At 38.9% G+C, this 26,775-nt stretch overlaps 2 protein-coding genes across 2 annotated transcripts; one reads left to right on the top strand and one right to left on the bottom strand.

Moving 5' to 3' along the window:
* Positions 1-6,438: 6,438 nt before the first annotated feature.
* On the top strand, positions 6,439-18,531 carry stra6 (signaling receptor and transporter of retinol STRA6). The gene is made up of 17 exons (XM_062421516.1): positions 6,439-6,509; positions 7,890-7,956; positions 8,909-8,991; positions 10,182-10,315; positions 10,992-11,158; positions 12,045-12,170; positions 12,912-12,982; positions 13,529-13,608; positions 13,713-13,774; positions 14,187-14,349; positions 14,610-14,685; positions 15,123-15,256; positions 15,673-15,790; positions 16,027-16,128; positions 16,284-16,447; positions 17,110-17,247; positions 18,287-18,531. The coding sequence occupies exons 1-17, from the start codon at positions 6,439-6,441 to the stop codon at positions 18,529-18,531; spliced, it is 2,001 nt and encodes a 666-aa protein (XP_062277500.1).
* Positions 18,532-19,874: 1,343 nt separating this feature from the next.
* On the bottom strand, positions 19,875-23,188 carry islr2 (immunoglobulin superfamily containing leucine-rich repeat 2). Its single transcript, XM_062421043.1, has one exon. The coding sequence runs from the start codon at positions 23,186-23,188 to the stop codon at positions 21,044-21,046; it is 2,145 nt and encodes a 714-aa protein (XP_062277027.1). The 3' UTR covers positions 19,875-21,043.
* Between the last annotated feature and the right edge of the window lie 3,587 nt (positions 23,189-26,775).

Genomic DNA, 26,775 nt, shown 5'->3' with positions numbered 1-26,775 from the left:
CTTACAGGACTGCCTGCTGCCATCAGTTTGCACAGTGGGGTTATTAACCATCATCATAACTGGACCCATGAAAGTGCTAGATCATTTTCCATTTTCCTATCTATAATGTGGGACTGCCAATGACTCAGCAGGTGTAGAAATAATGTGAATGAAAAACACTGAATGTGAGTCAGCACTCATAGTAGCTAGCCGATACAACTTAATAGCATGACAGGATATCCAAAATTGCTATGGGAGCTTGTAAGAAAAAAAGGGGGAAAAAATGTCTTGTATGAACTAGAACTTGAACTGAGTAAAAAGTTTACAGTGTGTCTCCTAGCAATGCCGGCTCTTGGATGTCAGTCAGCTGTCACCATGGGAAACACCTATGCTTGATGCTGTTTCTACAAATACGTCAGAAAACTGTTTTATCCTGTTTTCTGCATAATATAACTGCACAACATCATTATATTTCCTTACACACAAACTGAAGAGAATTTAAATGTCAGACTTTCAAACAACAGCATGATTGTTTATTTTTTGCCAACAGTGTCAACCAACTCTTTATAATAACTCATTATTATTTAGTTAAGGCTATGTACCCAAGAGTAAATTATTAACTGACCATTTCTGAAGCCAAATGTAAGGGAGGCATCTGGGGGTGGTGAAGGAGGGGAGGGGGGATATTATGCTTATACTGACTGAATTTTTCTGAAATTTACAATTGGCCGACCCAATTCAGCTTCATTACAGCTGTCAACAGAGATAAGCTGTTCTTTCATGTCTGATCAAATGTAAATGTTTTTCCACCGTGAACACACACAAATCCAATTACGTTCTAATTGAGTGTTACAAGGCTCATTGATTATGACAAAGCTCAGTGCAGCAGACTGAGCTGAAGAAAAATATCCCCAGTAATTAGCCCCAGCACCCAGGAGCCCTTCAGGTGGCATGATTTAAGATCGAGGCAATATTTCTCAATATTACTCGATCTGAATTGACGTTGCCAGGAAATTACAGTAATATTCATGGAGCACAAAATAAAGAATAAAAGAAAAACTTGGAGAGCTTTGCTTTATTCATCTGAGGCATCTTAAATCAAAACTAGTCTGGTGAGTCTCATATTAACTTCAAAACAATCACTAACACAAGTTCAATTAAACATAATACAATTTAATGCTAATGCTGACAGGTTGAAATTGTCAGACTTGTGTATCTCTAAAGAGGATGGCTGTGAGATCAGGTCCCCAATTCAGTCACATGTTTTTAAAAAGAACAACTGGAATCAGCTAGTTAATAATTATGATGTTGGGCATGACTTTGCTAAGCTGCACAGGCCCTAAAGGTAAAATCCACCCTAAAACACAATGCATGGTATTCCCATGAACATGATCAAGCCTCTATAAAGGCCACAATCTAATTTCTGAGGTCAGATATTAGATTTGGGGACTTTCTCCTTGGAGCTGATCTACTGTCACTGATGAGTTAATGATAGCACAGTGAGTAAAGACAGTTGAGTCATGTTGTTAAACTGCATTTGTGCACTTCTTTGTGCACATAATTCCAATTTATTGACATCAAAACCATACCAAGAGTAACTTTGGTGGAAGTTCCAGTTTTATGTAGGGCTGGCTGTGAGTGGATGGGATTTGGGTCACTCTAGTTGTCCATAATTTGTAACTCCTGAGTTAGTTAGATAGTATGGCTGTTGTCAGTAAGTACTTGAAGAGAGCCTGACTCATTTCCCTTAGGAGTTACCATGCACTCTCCTCAACAAAAAGGGAGTTAGTGATGTTGAGTTGCTTCAAAAAGTCTTACCATAACAGCAAGGCTATAATGCTACTAAATGTATATAAAGTCTCTAGTCCGTTTTGGCACCATTCTCTTAATCTGAGTCTATCAAAAACAGTGGCTCACCCTCTAGGCGTTCCTGGTGTTCAAAAACCTCAACACAATATACATATCTTTATTAGTTAGGTTGTTTTTGCTTTTGTTATGTTTTTTTTGTTTTTGCTTCTGTTTTGTTATTCTCTTTTCTCTCTATTTTTGTTTTCTTACTCCCCAAGTGTGCTTTATATCCTGTAAACCTATGGGTGGGAGGGGATGGGAATGGTGAACTCAATGTGTCAATGTATCTGCTGAACAATGCACTTCTACATTTTGGAGATGAATGTGTAAATTGAAGTGATATGCATATGTTCTGTATTTTTCATCTCTGTGGGATAATAATTGTAAAAAAAAAACAATAAAACATATTTACAAAACAAAAAAAAAACCTCACCACAAAAGAAACTAACACATCAGTCAGTCATCAGTCTTTCAGTCAGTCATTTAGTCTACTGCTCTGACCAATGTTCAGCATTTATGACTGATACACACTATAGGCTGCATAAGGTTAAAATGAGGGTATATCTGTTTTTGTTTTTGTTGTTGTTGTTTGTTTTTTGTAAAGGTGCAAACCATACCCATGCTGGTCCATCCTTACTGATGGTATCATTACTGTTGTTTCTATCACCAGTTATCTCTTCTCCTGATCCTTACAGTGATCATCAGAAATGGATGTCCCAGTCGGATGAACTTCACATTTACTTCCTCAAACTTAATGTCATTCCACTTCTCATCCATCTTGATGGAGCTCCTCCACATTCTGACACATCTTTTGCAAAACTGATAAATAAAATGTGTCACAATATACAAACTATCAGGTTGATTCAGCTATAGCAGGAAATGTCAACAGGGTAAAAATAAACCAAGGTGAGGGACTAAGGTCATTGAGTATGCATAACAGTAATTCTGGTTTGATGATATCACTAAAAAACATCAAATATTGGGTAAAAGCATTAAGAAAGTGAAACCACAGAGTAAGTGCTATAGAATTAGTTTGCGTTTAATTTCATGAATACAATATCAGGGTCTTCACTTGAACGTGACCATATTTGACCTCTATATGTTTCACAACATATTTTTCTCAGTTTGTATAGGCCTACAGCAGCCGTTTTATGATGTTCCTGCCACAGAAAGATAGAGACAGGTCAAAGTCCCCACCAGACCATTCATGAAGTGTCCAGAAAAAAAGGGAAGTTGATATTGAGATTGTTTTTATGTTTGTGCAATTATTGAACCGCTTCAAAGTGGGTGTATGTGGTGGGGAGTTGCAAAGATTTAAAGTTCCCTGAACCAAGAGGAAGGCAGCACAAGACATCACTGAGGTAAGATCATGATGTCAAACTGAATTATCTACTGCGCATTTTGTAGGCTAGGAGGGTTATTATTGGGAAGGTAAAGGTGCCAAATAATATCAGGTAACGCATGTGTCTTATTTCAAATATGTTGATCAAATTTGTAGTTGGTGTAAGTAGTCCTGCTTTGACATTAATTGATTTTCCACGCCTACCTCGAGCTGCAGCACACCTGCAGGCGGTCGGTAAGTAGCTTAGCATCTCAATGTTTATAAAAACCTATTAGCCAATGTAGCTGATTTAGAGTGCAATCATAACAAAGCAAACTTCTGTTGCGAAACGTGCCTGTTCATGATTAATGTTGCCCTTGAGAGACGTATGGTTGAACAATATACTCTCATGAAATACAACATAAAAAATCCTCATGCTGCAGACAGTCCAGCACAGGTGACTAACTTACAAAGTTACCTGTTGTAGCTCCCAGGCCGAGAGTCTCTTTGTTAGTCAGAAGATCAAGCTCAGCTTCAAAGGCATGAAATTTGTACCCGATGTCTGTGTGAAACTGAATCCAGAGAGGCTGGGCTGCCTGCTGCTGTCCACATGAAATGAGACCAGCATGCTCAGCTGTGGGAAGCAGGACAAACCGAATATGCCGGTTTCACTGCTGCAGCCTGTAAACTGTGCAAAATATGAAATAAAGAGTGATTGGTCATGTAGAAAATAAATACACAGAAGAGTGTAACAGTGTAACACAGAAGATTAACTTCCTCTGAATTGTTGAAGCAGCTTGGAAAAACCTTGGGCTCCTCTGAGTCCCTGACTGGTGTTATTATTTATATAAAAATCATTATGAGTTATGAAAAGCATCCTCCTTAAATGGACAGTGATTGATCTGGGTTGGAATTATTGCCAGCCATCGGCTTTTCAAGGTAGTGTAGCAGATTATAAAGTGGATATAAAAACATTTTTTAATTCATGCATTATCTTTGATTTTTGGAGGTATTTATTTACCAAGTCTGTTTCACATCTAATTAATTGTGGAAATTTGACTTGTCTCTGTTGATGAGGTTGCTGTTGGGTTAAAGATTAAATTGGTGTAAGAGGTCCATCAGTAATTAAATTCTGTTTGTTTTTGTGAGGCTTATGTTTGATATATTTCCTACAAAAAAATACCTTTTGGACCGACCTCTTAAACCTGATACAAGTGAACTGTCTGGCTCAATCAAAGTGCTTCTCTGTGATGTAATTATAACTGTTCAAAGCATTCTTTGTTCAGTGACCCCTTTATTTTCTGGGCTGCCTTTTCTTTGGAGCACATTTGATTTGGTGGCTTACTATGCTTGAGAAACCGTGTTTTCTCAGGAGTGTTAGAAGGGAAGTTTTGTTGCTTTTTAAAGTTTTGTGACTGTAATCCCGGCATAATGAGCATATGCTGACATGGAGGCAGTGTTGCAAAACTGATTTAGTCTCAGCCAGCTGCAGCTGAATGCAGGGACAGATTTCTACTGACGTATTGCACAAGATATCAACCTTATGTGTATGTAGTTGTGCAGTTAAATGTGGACGGGTGTATTTACTGTGACTTTATTCCACTTGTTGCAGAAAGAAAATAATTGGAGCTAAGGTGTTGCCATGACCTTTGACCTCAGCCTGTCTTTGTCACACTCACATGCTTACATTTCACTTGAGTCTCAAACTCTTTTGAATCATTTTTCCTTTCTTAATACTGCTGTTGCAGACATTAACTGACTTCAGTTCAGTTTTTTTGTATTACGCAAAGGAAAAAGAAAAAGCTGCTGCTTACATCTCCAGCAAACTGAATAGCAACAGTAGTGATTGAGATAAAGAGAACAGGAGAAGCAGGATGCTAAAAGGGGTAAAATATTTGATAGTTAAACCTGTGGGACAGAGATAATAAACCTCAAAATCTAGTGTGATGAAAGTTTTTTTTTTTTGTTGCGAGATGAGCCATCATATAAGGCTTATAAATATATGTATATTATGATCTTTCGGGTTGCAACTATCCATCTATCTAATTATCAAAATAGTCTGATATTAATTTTCTGTCCATCAATGAATACAATTGAGACTCATAAAATATTTAGTCCATGAAGTTTATTATTGTACAGTATTTGTACTTGACAAAGAAGATACAAGAAAAAAGGAAAATCCTCTAAAAGCTTAGATTAAATTACGTACCTCCTGGCAGTGTGACTGTACCCATTGTTGAATCCATTTCATTTCAAATATCATGTTAAAATGTATAATCTTCCCTTTCTCATTATAGTTGTGTGATCAAGTTTACAGGATTACTTTTATTACTGTTTAAAAATTACCTGTTGTCATATTTCTAATAAATGTGTTTTTATAAATTCAACGTGTGCATAACTTTACACCAGTGTGGCAGAGTAAAGATACAGTTATCTGGTTTATAAAACTGTTTTCACATGAACATGCCCTTGGAAACCTTTATCTTAATTTATCTGCTGAAGACAAAGTACTGGGTTGAATGAACTCTTCCTTGATCATTATCAAGCTGTAGGTGCAGAGTTATGTAGTAAAGTATGGTGTAGTTTGTGTCATCCTGTTTTATGTGATTACAGGATGTTGCACTGGCTATTAACAAAGACTCATTTAGTTGGTAACCTTTCATAAGTATTACTGAACCATGACTGAAGGGAACAACCAGAGAATTTCCCTGTTATCAACGTGGAACTCCGCTCTGATAGGTATGCCTCATTGCTCCCAGCTACCCACACAATCCTAGCTGGAGTTTTATAAAACTGCACACCTGACCCCTTCAACCACCGGCTGCAGGTCCAATAACACAACTCCAAAAGTAGATGTAATCCCAGTAAGCTGCAGGTGGCCTTCCACATTGGCTGCCCAGATCTCCCACATTTTTCCCTCCTTTCACACACTGCCCCCCTCTTGCTCTCTCTCCAGGCTCCCAGTGTGGTGGCAACCCTCAGCTGAAATAGGGCCTTTGAAGGGTGGAGGCAGCACGCTGCAGCCAGGATCTGTCACATTACTCTGAGCTCCATAGTGGGATCGGGCACCTGAATAGAAGCTGTGAAGGAGGGTAACAGAGTGTGAGTTAGAGAAGACCAGACACAAGGAAACGAAGACGCCACTGCAGCAGCAACAGGGTCCATCTTACTACACTACAACTTCGGAAACTTTATCCTCTTGAGTAAAAGTAGTTGCTACAGATTGGGCTTAAAAGTACTCCATCTTCTCAAGCTCAGACTTTGGATCTGTTTGAAAAAGAGACAGCACAATGGATAAGGATGTTCTACTGGACTATGAATACCCAGACCTGGACCCCCTACCATCCAAAATCGAAGCTGAGTAAGTACTTAATTATCATCATTCTGACATTTTTAGGTTCTACTTCTTTTTCTGAATGTCATCCACTTAAATTAATGTATGATTTTATAGTTTGTCTAAAAATCACCAACATAAAAACATATATTTATTATATTTATTCAATGTATATTAGTAAATTTTCCAACTTTTGTAAGTCTGAACAACTTTGCAGTGAGATACAGCTCTTGAGACACTGTCAGTGTGTGGCCTAGTTTTCATACAGTTCACGTGTCATATTATAATAGAGATTGTATCATTTTCATGTTTCAAGAATGGAAGTTGCTCGGGGATCTGGTGTATTTTGTCTGTTGAACCCACAGTATTAGAACAAATAATGAACAAAAAGAAAGCTCACGACCCATAATAAAATTTGCCATCATGCAAGATTGGTTGTTGGGCAGGTAGTGAACCATTTCCAGAATATTTTACAGTCTTGTAACAATACTCTTTGTCCATGGCCCATCCCACAATGCAACAGGGTGCTTGTTGTATTTCAAGTGAGTTCATTTTGGGATGTTTACTTATGTCCAAAAAAATGCACTCTGTTTCCATTAACCACAGCATGACTAATACAAGAACATATTTATCGTTAATAATGCCTTTAGATGAACAACATGACAGTAATATTATGGAACAAGTATTGTTTATCCCAAGCCAACATATTTAGCTAATAAACATTCTTGCTGTCAGGTAAATTAATGGACTGTGGTGAGTTGTGGTCTAAAAAAGCTTTTCTCTGGCCACTAATGTTGCTCAATAGCAGTTTTAACTTGCTAGTTTGCCGCTTTTTTGCTCCTTTTGTAAACAGTCAGATGTCATGCTGTGGCTTCTCCTCAGCCAGCTCTTACTGTAGAAGTGTGAATTTTGACATTGCCTTAAAGTCACAAATGGTGGCAGAGTCTGCTCTCTGAGTTACAAATTCACACATTGTTTGGACAGGTAAAAGACTGTTGTTAAAATGTCAAAACATTCATCCTGGAAGCTGCCACCTCTATATGCTCTTTTTTAAATTTTTTTTATAAGAAGTTAAAAATAGTTCATGCATGAGGCCTTCTTTAAATATCAGAGTTGTAATTACTACCTCATGACCAGGCATTCCTGCTCTTCCAGTGTACAGGCAGGAACGTGAACATAGGCATTTGTTGTTTTTCCTGAGTCACGCTGATACCAATCCGTTTAAATGCAAATCTCTGTTACGGGATTTCAGCTACAAAGTTTCCAGCCACAAATGGTCCTGACAGTGACGTGTGAAGGGTTTAGTGAGGTACAGGACTGCTCACCCACTCAAAGCCTCGTGTTATAAGTCTCACATTGATTGTTTTGCTCATGTGTGAATGTTTTGTTCTTTCTTTTTTTTTTTAGAATAATTCCTCCATGTGATCCCACTGCTGATGACAGGCTCTACCATATATGCATCACTGCAATATCTGTGAGTCACATTACACACACGTCAGTCATGCTTTTGGTGTATGATATCACATGAAGAACATTTTATGATGTGCAGCTTTGGAGTTTTCATGGTTGTCTTTGCCTTGAAAAGTTACACCAGGTCAAAGGCAGCTCTATCTAATTTCCCACCAAGGATGTTACTGTATGTTTTGATGGCACAATATCTCAAACACTTGAGAAAATGTTTTGATGGACTTCAGTGGAAAGTTAAGTCCTGGTCCAAGGAACAAGTTATAAGGTTTTGGTGTAGATCCAGGTGTCACATGAATTCCACAATTGCCTATTATTATGTCCTCTGGATGGGAGATTATGTTTAATTATGATTATGAAATATCAATAAAATCAATAAAAATAAAATCACATTTAGACAATGGGGTTGTCTGCACTCTGACTTGTTTCTAGATACAAGTCAAGTAATACAAATGCAAAATTAATGTTTAATTGAGTACAGAAAATGTATCACTCACTGTACAAACAAACCCTCAGGCTCAATTGTCAAATCACTTGGGGCACAGCCAATATGTGCTCCAGTAATGTTCATATTTATCAATCTGTTTACTGTTTCAAATAAAACTTGAGTTTGGACATGTTTCCATGTTACATAGTGATTACTGGGTGTGGATGCCTTTTGATAATCTGTCCATACTGGCCCAATTCAGAGCAAGGTATTGTTCCTAGCCTTGTGTTTCCTAAATGTGTTACAGGTCATGACAGGTCACTGAACTCTCACTGGTCAGTGATCCTGACTGATGACTATTCATTCAGACCACATCCATGGGGAGCACTAATGAGACAGTGTTTTGGCCTTTAGTGGCATCAACTCCCCTCATTTTTAATCTGAAGCAGAGTGAGGCCTGAACCCAGGGGGATCCACAGCTGCACAGTGCACACTTCTCTGTAGATAATGCTAACTGATGTATCTCCTCATCTAGCTTGTTGTCATGCTGATCCTAGCAATCTTAGCCAGACGTACAAAGGTGGGCAACAGACAGAAAGGGCTCCCAGGTTTACTCAGGTGAGACAATTTTATTTAATCTTTTCTTGAATGTCTTAAACACCATGCTTAAATAATCATATGGGTTGTTTTGCAAGTCTTATAGGCATATATTTTACATTACTATTAGCCATTCCGCAAAGATGTATTTCTTGATTTCCTGTCAACCAGGCAGTCATTAGTTTCCTGTTATTTGAGCATGGAATGAAGATCAACATGCAAAACTGTGGCTGAGATAGGAAAATCCATTACAATGAACAGTCGGCATGGGAGGCAGCTGGACATTTCATTTACATGCTAAATTGTCAGTACATTAACAATAAGATCACATGGATCTTTGGAAGAGGAAAAGGTCAATTTGGTAGTTTTTCATTTTAAAATAGCAATTTTTTGGTGAATGATTCCTCAATTCAAAGTCACAGTTTCATAAAAAGCACAGGAACATACCAGTAAGTAAAAGAAACCAGTGCCTACTAGCAACTGAATTACGACGCCACATTAAAAATACCACGTGGAGTTTTCCATGACTAGTAGCACTATGCAGAGCAAGTCGGTTCCTGTTTAGTTTATATCTGTACATGCCCAGTTTGCAGCAGTGGGACAAAAAAACTAAAACAAAGAAAACATTAATGCCCCAGGACAAAGCAGGGTAGAGGGAGACTGCTAGAAAGTTAAAATTGATATAAAAATATGGGATTCAAAATGAGGCACTTTTAATGATTACTCACAGTTTGCTGGTTGGTTCTTTTGACTGATGTACCCTTGAGAAATGCTATTAACCCCCAAATCTGCCTCAGTGGAGCAGATAAGAGTGTGTGTAAATGTGTGTTTCAGGAGCTGGGAAGTGATGGAAAAAGGGCTTATATACTTAGTGAACCCTCAAGGAAATTTATAGAGGTAAAAAAAACTGTCAAAAAAGTTAAGCTGTCTGAGTATCCATTTTGATGGATTTCCCTATCTCAAGCAATTTTCAAGTATCTGTAAGTCGAATTCCATATCATGCTGACATGAATGGAAGTCAAGGGCAGCCTGTAAGGTAGAAAACCAATCTAAAAATGTGGGAAATGCTTTTAGTCAGTGGTAATGTTGGTTAGAAACTTGTTTTTAATGGGCTAAAACACAAATGTGATCAGTTCTGCTCAATAACCATTTCAACCAAATGTGAGGTTGGTAACATGTGGGCTCTAAATACCTGCTGCTTGATTTCACAGTCCGGTCAACTTCCTGGACCATACACAGCACAAGGGCCTGGCAGTGGCTGTGTTTGGAGTGCTCTTGTGCAAACTATTTGGCCTCGTCATATCGTCAAACCCCCTCCCCTTCACGACAGACTCTGAGAACAAACGTGAGCAGGCCGTCTTTGTTCATCCTGCACTAACATCAGTCTGTCTGCACTTTAGCACAGACTGTAAATCTTCTATAACCACGTTTTGATGTTTCTATTTCCGTAAGATTGAATTTCAGCTTTTATCTTAGTATTTCAGATGTGTCACTGTTCCTCTTTTTTAACAAGCTGAGGCTCAGTTGTGAGATTAGACAGGCACAGGGTCATACACAAAACACCGATAGATGTATGCACACAACAATTTTTTTTGTATCTGTGTTATGTAATTGGATTATTTTCTTTCCACTTGTCTGTGTTATTTTCTACTAAGGAATTGGATGGTAAGCTTTACAACAAGCTTTTTTTCTGAAATGAAATTACATAAGAATTGACTGTAAGGAGTCGGTCCCCTGCTACTTTAGACAATCCTGAAACAGTACAAGGTTCAGCAGAGTATGAAATACTGTATAGTGGCTGTTGAGCAATGTGTGATCTTAAATCTGTCATAGTTTCACCAGGTTTTTTTAGGAGGGGAAAGTTGTCTTTAGTGTTTAAGTGAAGCAGAATTCATTGTTAAAGTAACTATCTGGTATCGTATAGTTCAGGAAATCTCAATTTGACAGATGAAATATTTGATCTCTCTATTATATTCCTTCTGATGTTCTTGGTCTTCACACCATATTTGTTGTATTTGCAGAGAACTGGCTGATTCTGGGAGTCTTCTACTATCCCGCACTTTACTACCCTCTCCTGGCATGTGGTACCTTGCATAATAAAGTTGGCTATGTACTTGGTAGCCTCCTTTCGTGGACACACTTTGGCGTTCTCGTCTGGCAGAAAATTGACTGCCCCAAAACACCTCAGGTATGCACAGATCACTTTCAACGCTGTATGTTCATTTCCAACATATACTAACACATGGTCTAAATTGTGCAAGGATTTTTAAGTGTAACTTTCTTTGCACGCTGTCTTCTGTCTGTGTTTTTAAGGATTATTTCAAAGATAAAGTAGATTTGCTCTGGTCTGAAAACTCTTTTGTTACCAAACGTTTTTCTTTAGTATATGTAAGAGGCATGGTTTGAAAAGATGAATATCAGGCTCTGAAAACTGGATTCATGGCCACATGGCTGAAGCTTAAACCTTACCCAATCCCAGATTTTGTGCCACACCCACATTGTTTGGGTTTTCTGTGTGTGAATGGCTTCGACTCAAAACAATTAGTTCCACAGTCTGTTGGTCTTAATCAAGAAGCTTCGTCACAGTTAATCAGTTTAGTGTGTCAGTAAAAGAAAGACACCCAGGCTTTATAGTTGATTGTGTAATGGTCGTCTTTTTGTTTTTAATAGTGACAATGCCTGTCTGTTTATCCCACTATGAGTTGGCACACAGATGCTGCAGGGAGTATTGAGCTGAGCTGCAAGACTGAGCTTTATCACACAAACACCAAGTATTATATTTTATTAAATCTTTCAAAATGGAAACAAAAGAAACACACTATTACATCCCAGTATTTTGTGTAAAAATAAGAAATACTCAAAATATATTAACATTTTCTCTTCCATTTATTTGGACTGTGGACTTTGGAGTACTCCCAATTTTGTGTTGTAGCAGGAACCCCTCTCAGCCAATCAGCAAACTTCAACTGCAACACAAATAACTATTTCTGTTCTCTTTTTGTGTCAAAACGAAGTAGTTTCAATGTATATTCTTAGACCTTGGTGATGTAACCTCCTCTTTTATTTCTTTGCAGATACACAAACACTACTCTCTTTTCTCCAGCCTGCCCCAAATAGCTTGCCTGGCATTCCTCAGTTTCCAGTATCCTCTTTTCCTTTTCAAGGGTTTAAAGGGCACTGAAAAGAACAATGCTGCTGAGGTAAGTTTTGACCTGAGAGCAGTTCCTCTGGCATGTCTGTCTCAGGTTGGTTGTTCTAGCTCTTATGCCACTTATTATTTGGCCTGCTTACGTAACCAAACTGGATATATAAATGTCTATGTTGATTAGTAGCCCATGTTAACGTAAGCCTGAACTATTTAAAAACGAGAAAAGTCTCACTAAGACGCACATTTCTTCTGAATCTGTGCACATGAGGAACCTTTATAAGCTGCACACTAATCAAGGGACTTATTGTGTTCATACAGTTTCAGCTGAAGGAAAATGTGAAGGCCAACACAGCACGCCAGTGGCCTAATCATTTTAAGTAGATTTGATGTAATTGGTTTACGTTATGTTCTTGATCAGATTAGGAAAAGGTTGCCTTGTTTTTTTCACTGAGGAGGCACAATGCTGCGTTTATTTGATTCTAATCTCAGCATGGGTGTGACAAAGCTGAGGTGAGGAGATTGACTCACCCCCCCCGAACCCAACAGGAACGTACACCACACGTTTGTACAGATACATGACCTTATCATAAGGCTTAGCTTGTGAGCCGTTCTTTTAAACAGTACCTCATGCTCCATACTTACTAAGGTCATTTGCGATGTGAAGGCCCGACTAAGCATTTTTAATGACAAAAATCAAATGAATTCACTCATCTTTGCAACACTATCTTAGCCCATTCACCATCTCTTCTGTCATTTTGTTCCTTACATGGCTGCTGTTCTGTTTTTCTATTAGGATCTAAGCAGCAGCTACTATAAAGACTATGTGAAGAAAATCCTCAAGAAAAAGAAGCCCACCAAAATCAGGTGAGAGTGTAAGGCTGTAATCAACTGAACTGCTTGGTCCTTTGTGGTTTTGCATATGGTATTTCATAGACTGACAGACAGATATAGTCACAAGATTGACCCTCCTTCCTTTGTCTCGCCTTTCCAACTAAAAATTGAGCTTTTTTCTAACTAACTAGAGGAGACAAGCTGCTACCCTTTTGAATTGTCCTCTACACTGAATCCTGAATAAAGAAAATGTCTTGTCTGGTGATCAACATCTAGATTGCTTTTGTAAAGAACTTAATCATATCCACTGGCCAAACTATTGCTAACAAAATATGCAGAAGTTGTCATAGTGAATCAGCACCAGCAAATAATCTGTTTCCTGTCTTCCTTCCTGTTTTAGAGAGTGTTTGACTGTCAGCAAAAAAGTCACATTTTCTTTAATTTGATGTGTTCAAGGATGATGGCAAAAATGCTGTCGTCTGTAGAATTGTTCATCTCAATCTCTCAAAAACACAAACGTTTGATGTTAAATGCAGATTTTAAACTTAACATAACTTTTTTCTTTACCTCTCACCTTAGCACGTCTAGCACAGAGACGCCCAAGCTGCATCAAAGAATAATTGATGCTGTGAAATCATACATTTATACACCAGAGGAGGGTAAATATACCACTTTGGTCTTGTTTTATATGTGTCTGTTGTTATGTCTGTTATATATGCCCTGAAGTGTGCAAGTATTATAACAATTTACTTTCTTTAAACAGCTTTCCGTTTTCCACTGAAGTTGGCTATATCTGGTGTGGTGTCATTTATAACACTGTATCAGGTAACTTAACCTTATTTACTATTAGACTTCATAATGCATGGTTATCATGTGAAATACAGCAGAATACATCAGGACATAGTGATTACATGCTGAATGTAATATGTGCACCTCTGTTTTAGATGAAGCCTTATCTTAATACTCCACTGTTGATACTCAAACAACTTAATATGCTACATCTCTATTGATTTGACCTAATCTGACCTTCATCCATTAAAGCTGTAATGACTCTGTTACATATAAACATTTTATGCTATTATATCACCGGGAACTCAGTAGACTTTAAGTGCTACACTTATCAGCAGTGTATGATTCAAACATGCAGGCTAGTTTCAATTCCACTTCTCTAAAAGTCATTGTATTGCATGCTGGGGTGTTCCCAGTACTGAAAAAATGTCTGTGATTGTTCTTTTAGATGGGGCTGCTAATCATCTTGGCAGTGGTGCCGACTCTCCAGATTGCTCGTTTGGGAGTAGATGAAGATATTGCCAACGTTTTAGCTGGCTTTAGGATTGTGTTGTCTCCAGACAAACATGAAGTGGTCAGATTAGTCGTTTACTACATGTGGTGTGTAGAAGGTGAGTGAAACCAGGAAGCAGAAGCAGCCATGAGAGATGTGAAACATACAGTACATGTATTTATTTTTGTGGTACTTTATTCATAGGCCACAGTAACAGCTTGTTGCATGTATTTTTATAAACCACCAAATACAAGCTGCAGTAGCTGTGTGTGTTCACATAAGACATATTTGTATTAATATTCAGAAAACAGTATCAGAATTTGCTAATTGTCAATGAATGAGATCCTCCTACATGTCATGTGGTATTTTTTCCTGCAGTGTGTTATATCTCAGCAATGACTCTGTCAGGATTGGTCAACCTGGCGATGCTCATGCGATCCATGGTTCTGCATCGGTAGGTTGGAGAACAAAACTGCTTTTTTTTATTTTACTCTTTACCTGAATTTTCTAAGAACCATGAGCATGCTTTGCATTCTGGTTCCTTCATTATAATTAAATGGCTCACACAGGAATTATTCTAGCATAATAGAGTAGTAATCATCCAGACAGACACAAAAGCATTCACTCTGTGTTACTGCTAGAATTGAACATGGCGATTAAGATAAGAAATGACATACTGTGCCATTACCATAAATTATGTCGTATTAAAAGAAATGGGTTTCTGAGTCAAGTATTGAATTGAATTTGTGTGTATTCTATTCTAATTTACCTCTTTAATTTGCTATGTAATTTGTTCATTTAGTGATGAATCAGTTTATGTATTGCACAAAGCTGCGTTGTATTGATTGTGTTTTGGGTTTTTGTTTTTTTTGTTGCTTTTTGCTTCTGTAGGTCAAACCTGAAGGGGCTGTACAGAGGAGATATCTATAATGTTTACAACTGCCAGAGAAGGATCAGGGCTTCCCGACCAGCACTGGTCTGCTGGATGGGATACACCAGCTTCACAGCAGCTCACATTTGCATCGGTATAGTTACATACCGTATATGAGAACAATTTTGACTTTGTATGTAATGTTTCTGCCATACATCTGTCTTGCTAACATACAAATGCTAATAATCCGTAAATTTTGTTCACAATCACGGTTTGTTTTTTGAAATGAAATACAATGCCATTTCTTTTAAATAAAGAGATATGTTTGCACATCAGATGATACATATTGAAAGCACCAAACTAATTGCAGGTTAAAAAGATCCTCACTTAGCCAGCAACTCAATTTTTTATATAGTTCATGCCATATTCATACCTTCACACAAACCTGTTATGTATCAAAATGCATTTTTCTAGCAACCACTTGACTCGGTGAGAGTTGGTGTGCAGTGTGTTGAATGATGGACAGGGTGTAAGCATTGAACGCCTGAAGCTCTGATCTCTCCCCTGCAGGCATGATCATCCAGACCCTGGTGTTCTTCCTCTGTCTTCTGATCGCTGTCTTCCTCATTATCATACCCGTCCTGCACAGACAGAATCTGATTCTCTTTCAGATCCTGTGGAGTATGTGGTGAGCATCGTCACATCTCTCACCCTTGAATCTCTGCCCATATGTGACTTTATGACTAAGGTGTAATCCCATCACTGTCATCATGTGAAAACCTTAAATTTTGGTTGATTTTAATGTTTAGATTTTTTTAGAGAGACCATAAAAACTACAGGATAACACAAAATGTATTTTTTTGTAGCTTCTGTCTTTTTCATAATGCTGCTGCACATATTTGATTGTTGATTTTGTCCTTTCAGGCCTTTCTGGCTGATGATTCTCTTGGCTGTGTTGATTCAACATATTACTGCCAGGTTTTGTTTCATCAAAAAAATAACAGGCACACGAGACCTAAACAACAGGTAATCTAGTGTATACGTTGTATTAATTGCTCTACATATAGCAATGACTTTTGGATTGACTGTACATATATAGTATATTGTGGTTGTATGTGTTTTACTGGCAGATAAGTGCAGTATGGCCTTGCATGTTAAATCCATTCTAAAATGTTTTACAGGGGTAGCCTGTTCTTGCTGTCGTACCTGCTGTTTCCAGTCAATGTTCTGATTGGGGTGCTATTGGCAGTCTGGCGCATGATCATCACAGCCCTGTTCAATATTGTCCACATGGGACGCATAGATATCAGTCTCCTTAACCGAAATGTGGAGGCCTTTGATCCAGGTGAGCCACTTTACATCAGTTTATTGTCATCTGCATAAGAAATATATAGTATATATTTGAAAATAATGAATGTATTGAACCGTGGTCCAAAAAAAATTGTTGTGGTTCCATTACATATGTGTTCACAAAAAAACAAGTTATCGCCAAGGAATTGAATGTCGTATACTTCAGTGCAACCATATATTTACATTTCCTAATCTCTTTCATGTGGAATCCTTTTATTTAGTCTCAGACACACAATGTTAACATATTCATTGGTCTTAACTGTATGCTTTTTTACGTTTGTAGATGTCAATGTGGGGTTTTTTTCATTCTCACTGTGAAGGTTAAAATAGGAGCATTTTTCTTTGAGCAAATGCACTTTTAGTGATTCCCCTTAGAGGCCAGAAATGCGTACCCTATCCACTTTACCCTGCTAGGCTCAGTGCAGCTCATATGATATCTGTATTCTGTGCAGTGCAAGGGACTCTAATTGCACACCGATCTCTGAAATGGCTGCAGATTTAAGACATCTGTTGTCCGGAAAAGCAGGTGGTTAAAAAAAAAAGTGTGATTGTAAGGCCATTATGTGTGATTGCCTCAAAGCCAACATGGGGTGCAGTCTTACGTGTTTATTGCTTTTGCCCAGTCGTAGTGATCCCCCCTCCTGTGTCTGTCTGCAGCCTACCGCTGCTATGCTCATTATCTGAAGATTGAGGTGAGCCAGTCTCACCCTGTGATGAAGGCCTTCTGTGGGATGCTGCTGCAGTCTGTGGGTCAGGAGAGCAATGCTGCACAGAGGTCACGGGATGCTGAAGAGGGTCTGTAACACAAAACTCAGTCCACAACATATATTTCAGATTCATTCACATGATGATTCAACTCACCATCACTATACTGCAAAACACAGCCTGTGCGTTCAACATTCACACTCAACAATAAAAGCTGTGTGGCATCTTTAATTTCTCCGGAGAGGTTTGAAATTCAGCAGTAGGTCACTGTCACACATAATCAGATCATAACACTGTCTTTCATGCGCAGGAGAAATGAAAGCATAGCAGTTCTGATTTAATATTTTGAGCAAATTGAGTCTCACTGAGGAATAATTTATAGTCCTGGTGCTGGTCTCAATCACATCTGTCATAAACTAATCAGCTGTCATTATGGTGTGCCCACACTGGCCGGATCCCTCATCTTCTGTAAAGAAAGACAATGCAGTTTAATAGGTTACCAGTATGTCTATTTTTTAATGAATAGAAGTTAATACATTGCATATACTGTACTTTGGTATTTAAACTGGCTAGCTTTTGGCCCACAGTGATGACATTGACTCAAACAGAAGATTAGTTAAAGTCATCTACTCATATGGTGACAGGAGGACAAACAATACAGTGAGCAATAAGTAGGAAAATGCTCATTGGTTGTGGTGGAATCCAACTCTAGTATCTAGTCACAGCTGAGACAAATTACAAATGTTCGGTGGACATGCTGCTTGTTTGCATCCAGAGAACAATGCATTATCAGTAATAATCTATTGTATTACGAAGATTAGTTCTCGAGGAGCTGATTACACAGATGAGCTAGGCTAATTGCCTGTTTCATATTCATGTAGCCCAAGGGGCTTTAGCTTTCAGTGTTTTAATGACAACCCCAATATGCTCCCACCATGCTTAGAGGATTAGAATATGATTGGTTTCTATTATTACTGTTTCTGTAGTATCTAGCTGGTCCTGGGTGGCCTCAAAATGTATTTTTTCTACTGGTCTACGTTATCTATTCTTAGGACTTGTGTGTGTATAGATTCTGCCATCAGAGCAGACATACAGTACTGGTGCTATCATGATGTCTGTATGTCCTCAGGGATCCAGCTGGTCCAGCAGGAGAAGAAACAGTACAAAGTATCCAGTGCCAAGAGGGCTCGTGGGCACTGGCAGCTCCTCTACACCCTGGTCAACAACCCTTCCCTGGTGGGCACCAGGAAGCACTTCCAGCGTCAGACCACAGAGAGCTTTCTGAATGGAAGCCTGAACCGCAGCACCAAGGAGGGGAGCAAAAAGGAGGCAGCAAGCAAGGAGGCAGAGGCCGCTGCCAGCAACAGAACATGAATGTGATCCTGACAAATGATTGCCTGCACAGTCTCTTTAGATTTTGGCCAGATTATATACTCATATATCATTTGTCTGACCCTTCTATAGGTGTTTGGAGAAATAAGTGCACTTATAGCTCAGTGTCTCATGTAGAGATATTCACCGAGCCTCTCCTGTTTGTCTGGAGATTGTGTGTCCACTTTGTCTTCTTCATGTTCCCTTGGCTGTTTATGTGTGAGGGACACAGTCTCCAGTCTGGTGGGAGAGCTTGTGCGGCACTGATCACCCATCTAACCCCACTCACCATGTGTCATCATTTTCAACACTTTATGTGCTTAATTTGGGATACAACTCATTTACGTTGTTTCAACCAAGAGGTTAATCACAGGTGTTTTTCAATATGTCATTATTTTCATATAATTCAAATAATGCAAATTCTAAGTTATCGAACACATGGATGTACGATTCACTAAGCATCATTTTAAAGAGGCTATTTATATGTAGAACATTTGACTATTTATGAATTTACAGAATGAACTCATTTTCATAAGCTGGGTAATTTTTTTTTCAGCTGCAAAGGTTTGGTTAATTAACAGTAACCTGTGGAATAGGAAGACAAATGAAACTGTATTCCTGTTTTATTTGTAACAACACTTGCTGCTGTCAGCTTTTTCATATTGTTGACTAAATTCTTCTCTGGTTTCTTCATCAAATTACATCGTTTGTTTTTGCATTTCCATTGAAAATGTCGATTTTTAAGTGAAAATATGAACTCCGATTTTTCCTTCTAATTACTGTGAAAAATAAAACTGAAACTAAAGTTTTCTCCTTTTTTTATTGTGTAATAGTCAATTCTTATATAGATTAATTTAAGATGTCCAAATTCATGTGTGTTGTTCTGTTGTGTTGAGCGAAGATGAACTGAAGTGGACTGAAGAGGAAAACGAAGACAAAGGAGCTTCTTTGTGTCAATCAGCGCGTTCAAACGCAGCAATTTCTTATTTCGTTATATTGCTTATAAGCCCATTACAGCCCAAACAACCTCCGTTAAAGAGCTACTCGGATTTTTTACACTGTTAAAAAGACAAAACAATCAAACTAAGATCCAATTTTAAAAAAAGGGAACCAAAAGAAAAACAACTAAAGAAACGCAGCATAGGAAAAATAAGTATTTCTTCATTAAGACTTGATTGAAATAATTTCCAACTTGGATCGATGATCTCACATTTTATTACCATTTTTATGAATGTAATTTCTTTATTTCAGGTGAATTTAAGATCAAATACTTTTTTTTTCATAATTTAAGTCTGCAAAATCAGAGACAACTCCAGAAAATAGCCCGTATTGTTTCATATGTTTTATTAAGTCCACTTACATAAAATTATATCAAAAATCCTGAAAGATCACGAGTTTTTTTTTTTTTTCCAATTTACAACATAGCTCACAAAAACTCACTATGCATAAAATTAAATAATACAGTGAAGCCAACTGACGCACACATGTGCCCTTTTTGTTTAGGCTTCATAAAAAACTTACTTACCGTCGTAAAAAAGAATAATTTCAATTCACATGGCTTTACATCACAGGTTGACAGTAAACATCTAAAGTCCTCTAGACTACACTAATATGTACCACACAAGGAAATACGTGTGACATGCCATGGACACGTTCATTGTAAAAAGCGAGAGTATAGCAAGCACCCGTTGATAAAGAGGTTAAAGTCGCACATTTTTAAAGCCTTATATTACGTGAAACAACATTTGTTGGTAAATAACCTGGGATTTCATGTCAAGCACAACACAGCTGTAAGAAAAATGTCCCTTTTTTGGCTCACAGGACAGCGGGCAGGGCGCTGCTGTGTGCGCTGTGAGGCGTAATTCACCCAAATATCTGCGACAGCGTTTGCCGGTTATAAACATTTTTAAAAGATCCAAAATCTGCGACTAATAAAATCCGTGGACTAGCCGAGTGGAGCCGGAGTGCCGACACCTGAGAGAATGACAATTGGCCGGATTTAGTTTTTTTCTTTTCATCCACAGCCTTGACACACACAGCTTAGAAGGACAATTGGTCCCTGATGTATGTTCATTTTAAATGGCTTTAAAATATATGGCACTTTTTGTTTTTTGTGCTCTCGGTGATAATACTTTTCACCTTTTGCCATCAAATTACGCATAACTCCGGCGAGCTCCGCGTCTCACCTTATATGGACAATTTGCACCCATGCCCATCTGTGTCTGTCCTGCAGAAAGGGAACATTTTGTTGCTTTCCTGTCCAGTTTTGAGGTCTGATAAACTGTAGAAATTTGTGCTTGCACTGTAAACTTACAGCAGACTACAAATGTCACATGAATCAATTCACAATCTCAGTGAATGACGGAGTACTTTCTGAGGTAAAAAATAAAAAGTCACCTTTTTATATCAGATGCCATTGTTTTCACGTGTAGTAATGGTGGGTGAGTTACCTGATTGAATGTAGGCTACTTGAAAGTAAAATATTATACAATACACTGGCAGACATCAGAGGAGCTCAGCGGCTGGGGGGCTTGTAGTTGCCGTTGATCTCCTCCGAAATGTTGACTGCCTCTGCTCCCAGTGGTAATCTGTCACTGTACTCGGAGCCCACTTCAAACTCCTCCTGGTTGGTTTTGGATGAGGATCCAGGGATGGACTCTGTCACCACGCTGCCCTCAGCCTCTCCTGTTCCATCTCCTTCGTCTCCGTCGGCCTCTCCCTCCTCCTCTCCCAACTCGCTGGGGCTGAAGGTTTTCTCTGACTCCACAAAAGATGCCCTGGGATCAAAATCTCCAGTCATTTGTTTCTCCATCTGATCCGGATTCTGAGTCTTCATGATCAGCTTGTAGGTCTTCCCTTGGTACTTGTATAATAGATGGCAGCAGGTGGCCCCCATCAGGGGCACAGTTGCCAGACCCAATAGGAAAATGCTGACAATTACAATGATAAGTAGGGAGGGGATCTTCTTCCTAGTTGTAAAGACAACTTGGACTTGGCAGTCCTGCCCCCCATAGGTGAGACAAAGTGTGTAATTGGTGCCAGGCTGTAAACCGTGGAAGCGGTAGGAATTAACCCCCTCCTCTATATTGGACCACTGAACCATGGAGTGTCCTTTACCCGTATTTACACAGAGGTAGAGCATGTCCAGGGTGGTTTGGCTGGATGCAGACTGAAGCAGACCCAAAACCTCTTTATTCACTGTTTCTGAGTTTTCAGTTTGACTGAGATGAAGGTTGGATTTGCTGCTGGGGAGCTGCAGTGGATTCAGCTGCACTTTGGCCTCCGTCTCTGACACTTCCAGTGCAATAACACCAAAATCAAAAGTGTACTGCTTCAGGTCATCCAAGCTCATGTTGAAGGCATGGTTGGAGATGTATTCACTGCTATCTCTCACACCACATTTGCTTGCAAAGGGGGGGACCTTAGAACCACCACCAATCGGCCCTATACCATCATGTTTATCTGAAGAGCTTTCAGGACTGATCTTTGACCTTTCTTCAGACTTATCCCAGTTGATCACATTGTTCTTGGAGGTCTTGGAATCTGTAGTCTTTGTAACAGAAGGGCGGATCTTGTCCACTGTAGATTCAACTGTTGACTTCGTGGCATGTTTTTGGGTGATTGCCAGAGCTACTTTAACACTGCTCTCTGCCTTCCCTAAATCATTCACTGCAGAGCAGCTGTAATTTCCATCTTCCTTTTTACTCATGCGAGGGATGATTAGAGTGCCATTTTGAAAGACAAGGAATCGATTGTTGGTTGTTTTATCATTGATTGGCATATCATTTGTGTCTATAGTGGTGGGCAAGGGGATTACAACATTTTGATTTCCTGCATTCACCTCCCAGCTGACCTGTGGTTTGGGGCTTCCTTTTGATTCACAGGTTAAGATGACCATGGAGCCCTCATAGAGCTCTGTGTTTTCAAGGTTGGGCTGGTAGGTTATTGTGACAGTAGGGGCCTTACAGTCCAGTATGGGGATTTGTGTAATCATTGTACCTTTCAGGTGTTCAGGTGCCGTACATAAAATGACGTTTTGCTCAGGAACAGCAATCTTGGTTGTTGTGATCCAGTCCCTCAGCCACTCCAGGTTGCAGGAGCATGTGAAGGGGTTGTTAAAAATCTGAAGGTGCGACATGGAAGAGAGGGCACTGAAGGTTCCCTGCACAATAGTGGTGAACTTGTTGTTGTTAATGCGCAGCGACCTCAGGTCTTTGAGTGTAGAGAAGGCATCCTTTGGAAGATTCACCATTTCATTGTTGTTCATTTTCAGAAGCTGCAGGGCATTGAGGTTGTGCAGATCCTCCCATGGAAAGTTCACAATTTTGTTGTGGCTGATGTCAAGGTTGCGGAGCTGAATCAGGGGGGCCAAGGTGTCCGTTTCTATGGTAACTATCTCATTATGGGCCAGCCAAAGAGAGGATACCTGAGTGATGTTGATGAAGCTTTTACTTTTCAGTAATTTGATCTTATTTGCAGATAGGCTCACAGTGGTAACATTAAGGGGTAGACCCACAGGTACCACCAGCAGATCTTTGTAAGCACAGTCAGCAAACTGATGTGAAAATTTATCCTGGCAGCTGCAGAGCTCTGGACAGCACTGCACAATACCGATCACAGTAGTCCACAAGGCAAGGAGCTGCAGAAGCCTTCTCGCCATTTCTGCGCCTGCAAGCATTATTAAAAAATTAGCCAGGCGTCAGATTGTTATCAGATTTATTAAACATCCATTATGTCCATCATACGAGCAGAAATGTATAGTGAAAAGTTTTATATTTCATATCAATTCAAATGTGTTTACTAGGTAAGTGATGTCTTGTAATAGGGCATCAAGGATATTTATCACAACTCAACAATGCATTAGAAACTCACAAAAAAAGCAAAGAAACTGAACACTTGGTGAAAATACAACTGTCTCTTTCATACAATACGACTTAAAGTATCAGATGCAAAGACATGACACTTATTTACCTAAACCAGAGCACAAAAGCAGCATTGCATTTCAAAGCGTTTTGAACACTCGTGCATTTAATCACAGCACATATGCTGTGTGTCATATTTGCAGCAATTTCAGGGTCAGGTGGTCTCTCTGCTCTGAGCGTGTTTCTACTGACCGGAGGAGACAGTCTTTTATCAACCATTTATTTCTGCAGTTAACCAAAACATTTTGCTTTCAGCGAAGGTTCAAATAAAATAATTCCACAATTCATTTCCAGAGCAGCTTTTTTGCGCTCATGAAAAGATGCCCTTGTGATTAATCAGAGTTGCAATTATCCTATAGGCTATGGGCGATTTTTCTGTCCTTAGTTTTCCTCTGGAAGCTGCACAAGATTAACATATTTTTTTATATTTTGGCACAGTACAAAGTACTGGATCATCTCACCTTTCCAATGTTAACTTCAGTTCCTGTGTCTTATAAGAAGTAAATCACTCTTGGAGTTTGCAGTCCTCTGAAACAAGTTCAATGGTTGAAAAAACTCGAATCCTCATATGAAGTGGATCCTTTCACATGACTTTTGCAAAGCTCGACAACGTTGATGAAGGGCGGTGGAGGAAACATTTTTTTCCGATGAGTCGCTGTTGCAATCCGACGGCGCTTTTTTCCTCTCCAGCGAGTGTGGAATCCACTGCGCGTCCCCGTCGCCGAGGAGCGAGAAAATGAACCGTGAACGCGCAGCCTCTCCCATCTCGCTCCTCACTATTCAAGATACAGAAGCTCCGCGTACTCCAGCCTCAAAGAAAATTCATAATTTAGGATCCCATGTTTAATTTATTACATTGACCCAGGCCTAATCTTTGACCTCATTCGGTCTGGCTGCAGCCTATTGTCTCCTATCTAATTAAAGGACAGAGTTTCCAAACAAAGATTTTAAGTTTAGTTGTGCTGCGACTACTAGGCTACAGGTGCAGCTTCTGACAAAGCTGCAATATTCATATTTATTAGCATTTACCTTTAATTCGGAAAAATAAAGAGATAGAAATGTCTGAACTGAACTGGAACATATCCAATGAGGGAAAATACCCAATTATTTGAGCCATAGTAGTTGACTGTATTTTATTGCATCAAATAAACATTAAGCTATGCGAAGCTCGTCTTCATTCATCCATTTAAAGAATATAACCCGGAAATAGCATAGACAACTGACACAAAGCGATTAAAGGTTTAAGACATTTTTTTTAACCTTCCTTTCCAGAATTTGCACAAAATAGGCCTATGTAAATAGGCCTGTCGTTTTTTGATTCATAAGTTACGTTCGTAGCCTATGACCTAAAGCCTATTATTTTAAAAGAAAAACATTGTTAGTATTACATTTTCTTCTATGTTTGAGTCATTTGGATCAGTGTATTGAGCAGACTTGTTTCTTGTTAAAACACTGCCATCGTCTGGTGTGCCATGAACCCTGCCATGTTTATCTGGTTCCCAGTTTAAACAATACACTATAATGCATGACAAACCTACAGCAGATACAGCATCTATCATCATACTTGTAAGACAATAATTACTGAATTTTAGCCTTTGACATGGCTTTTGTTCTAAATGTTCATATAGTTAATATTTTGATCGTACCTAGTTTACTCTCTTTCTTTCCATCCATACACTGCTCTCTCTCTCTCTCTCTCTCTCTCTCTCTCTCTCTCTCTCTCTCTCTCTCTCTCTCTCTCTCTCTCTCTCTCTGTCTGTCTGTCTCTCTCAACCCCACCACGCCCACCCCCCCCTCTGTGTGTGTGTGTGTGTGTGTGTGTGTGTGTGTGTGTGTGTGTGTGTGTGTGTGTGTGTGTGCTTTTGTCTGCCATAGGTTACTTTTGGGTACAAAATTCAGACTTTGGACCACTTAATTGGGACAACTTGTCCAATTGGGGACAAAAACCTTGTCCCCTATTGAGGGGGAAGGCTGATTTTGGGTCAGTGCTTAAGGTTACAGTTAGGGTTAGGGTTAGCGTTAGGGTTAAGCAAATAGAGGTTATGGTTAGGATTAGGGTACATCTCCAGGAAATTAATGTAAATCTATGAAATGTCCCCCAACATTCAACATGCCATTTGACCAAGGTTGGTCTGTCATAGACTACTTTCAGGGACAAATTTCAGACTTTGGACCAGTTAATTGGGGATGGCTTGTCCAATTGGGGACAAAAACCATGTCCTCAATAGGGAACAATTGATTTTTGGGTCAGTGGCAAAGCTTTATGTTAGGATTAGGGTTAGAAATGAATGTAAATCTATGTAATTCACTTTAATCTGTGCCTTAAGAGTATCACCTCTGGTATATTACCACTCAATACCAATATTACTCTATTACTCTTTTTATTTTTACTATTATTGTTCTTATTGTTTTTGTACTTATTATTTATAGTTTTTTATTCTTTTCTTATTGCTGCTCTTCTATTCTTTTTTTTACTGTCCACTTGCTGCTTTAATAATGCAAATGTCCCCATTGTGGGACTAATAAAGGAATGTCTTATCTTATCTTAATGTCCCCAAAAGTGGCCTATAGGACAACATAAACGTGTGTGTGTGTGTGTTTCCGTGTGTTTGCGTGTGTGTGTTGTTTTCTTTGCGTCCATAACCTAAAATTGTTACCTATACCCATAACCTAAAATTACTCATGCTGTAGGGACCAATTTTTGTATCCCATGGAGCAGATTTTTGTGACTACTCTGTGTGTACCCTAGTGGTCATAGATGGTATTGTGGTGTGTGAATTTGCACCCCGGGGACATTTTCCTGACAAAGTGTGTAACTGTGTATATTATACCAATCAATGAGGGAGCCCATTTAATCATGAAACTTCATTTCAAAGTAACATTTTTGTTTTCCTAAAGCAGACAAAACATACAAATAACTATAAGCATAAACAATTATTTGCAACTATATAAGGAGTCTATTAATGTTAAGGTGAAACAGGCTTACAGTAAAAAGTAACAAAAGTCAAAATACTAAGGGGGAAAGACAAGAAATGTGAGGAATACATAAGTACTACAGAGTTTCAGCCCCAGAGACTGGGGTTTTACTGCGGGACTGACCACCCCTTCCGATAAATGTGCTTATTGTACCCCAGATGTGTAAGTCATTTGGATAAAAAGCATCTGCCTGTTAAAATTATTAGATTTTGCCTTTTTTTCTTGTTACAAATGGATTTCATTGAAACAATGAAAGTTTCTTGCTATTTAGCTGTAAATCGATTGTATTAATATATGTATCATTCATTATTTTAACAGGATCCACAAACCATACTATGTTATTTTAACA

The sequence above is a fragment of the Scomber scombrus genome, chromosome 6 (assembly GCF_963691925.1).
Source record: "Scomber scombrus chromosome 6, fScoSco1.1, whole genome shotgun sequence".
In the NCBI taxonomy this organism is placed as follows: Eukaryota; Metazoa; Chordata; class Actinopteri; order Scombriformes; family Scombridae; genus Scomber; species Scomber scombrus.
Note: the sequence above shows the minus strand (reverse complement) of the source record. Positions and strands in the feature narration are given on the sequence as shown.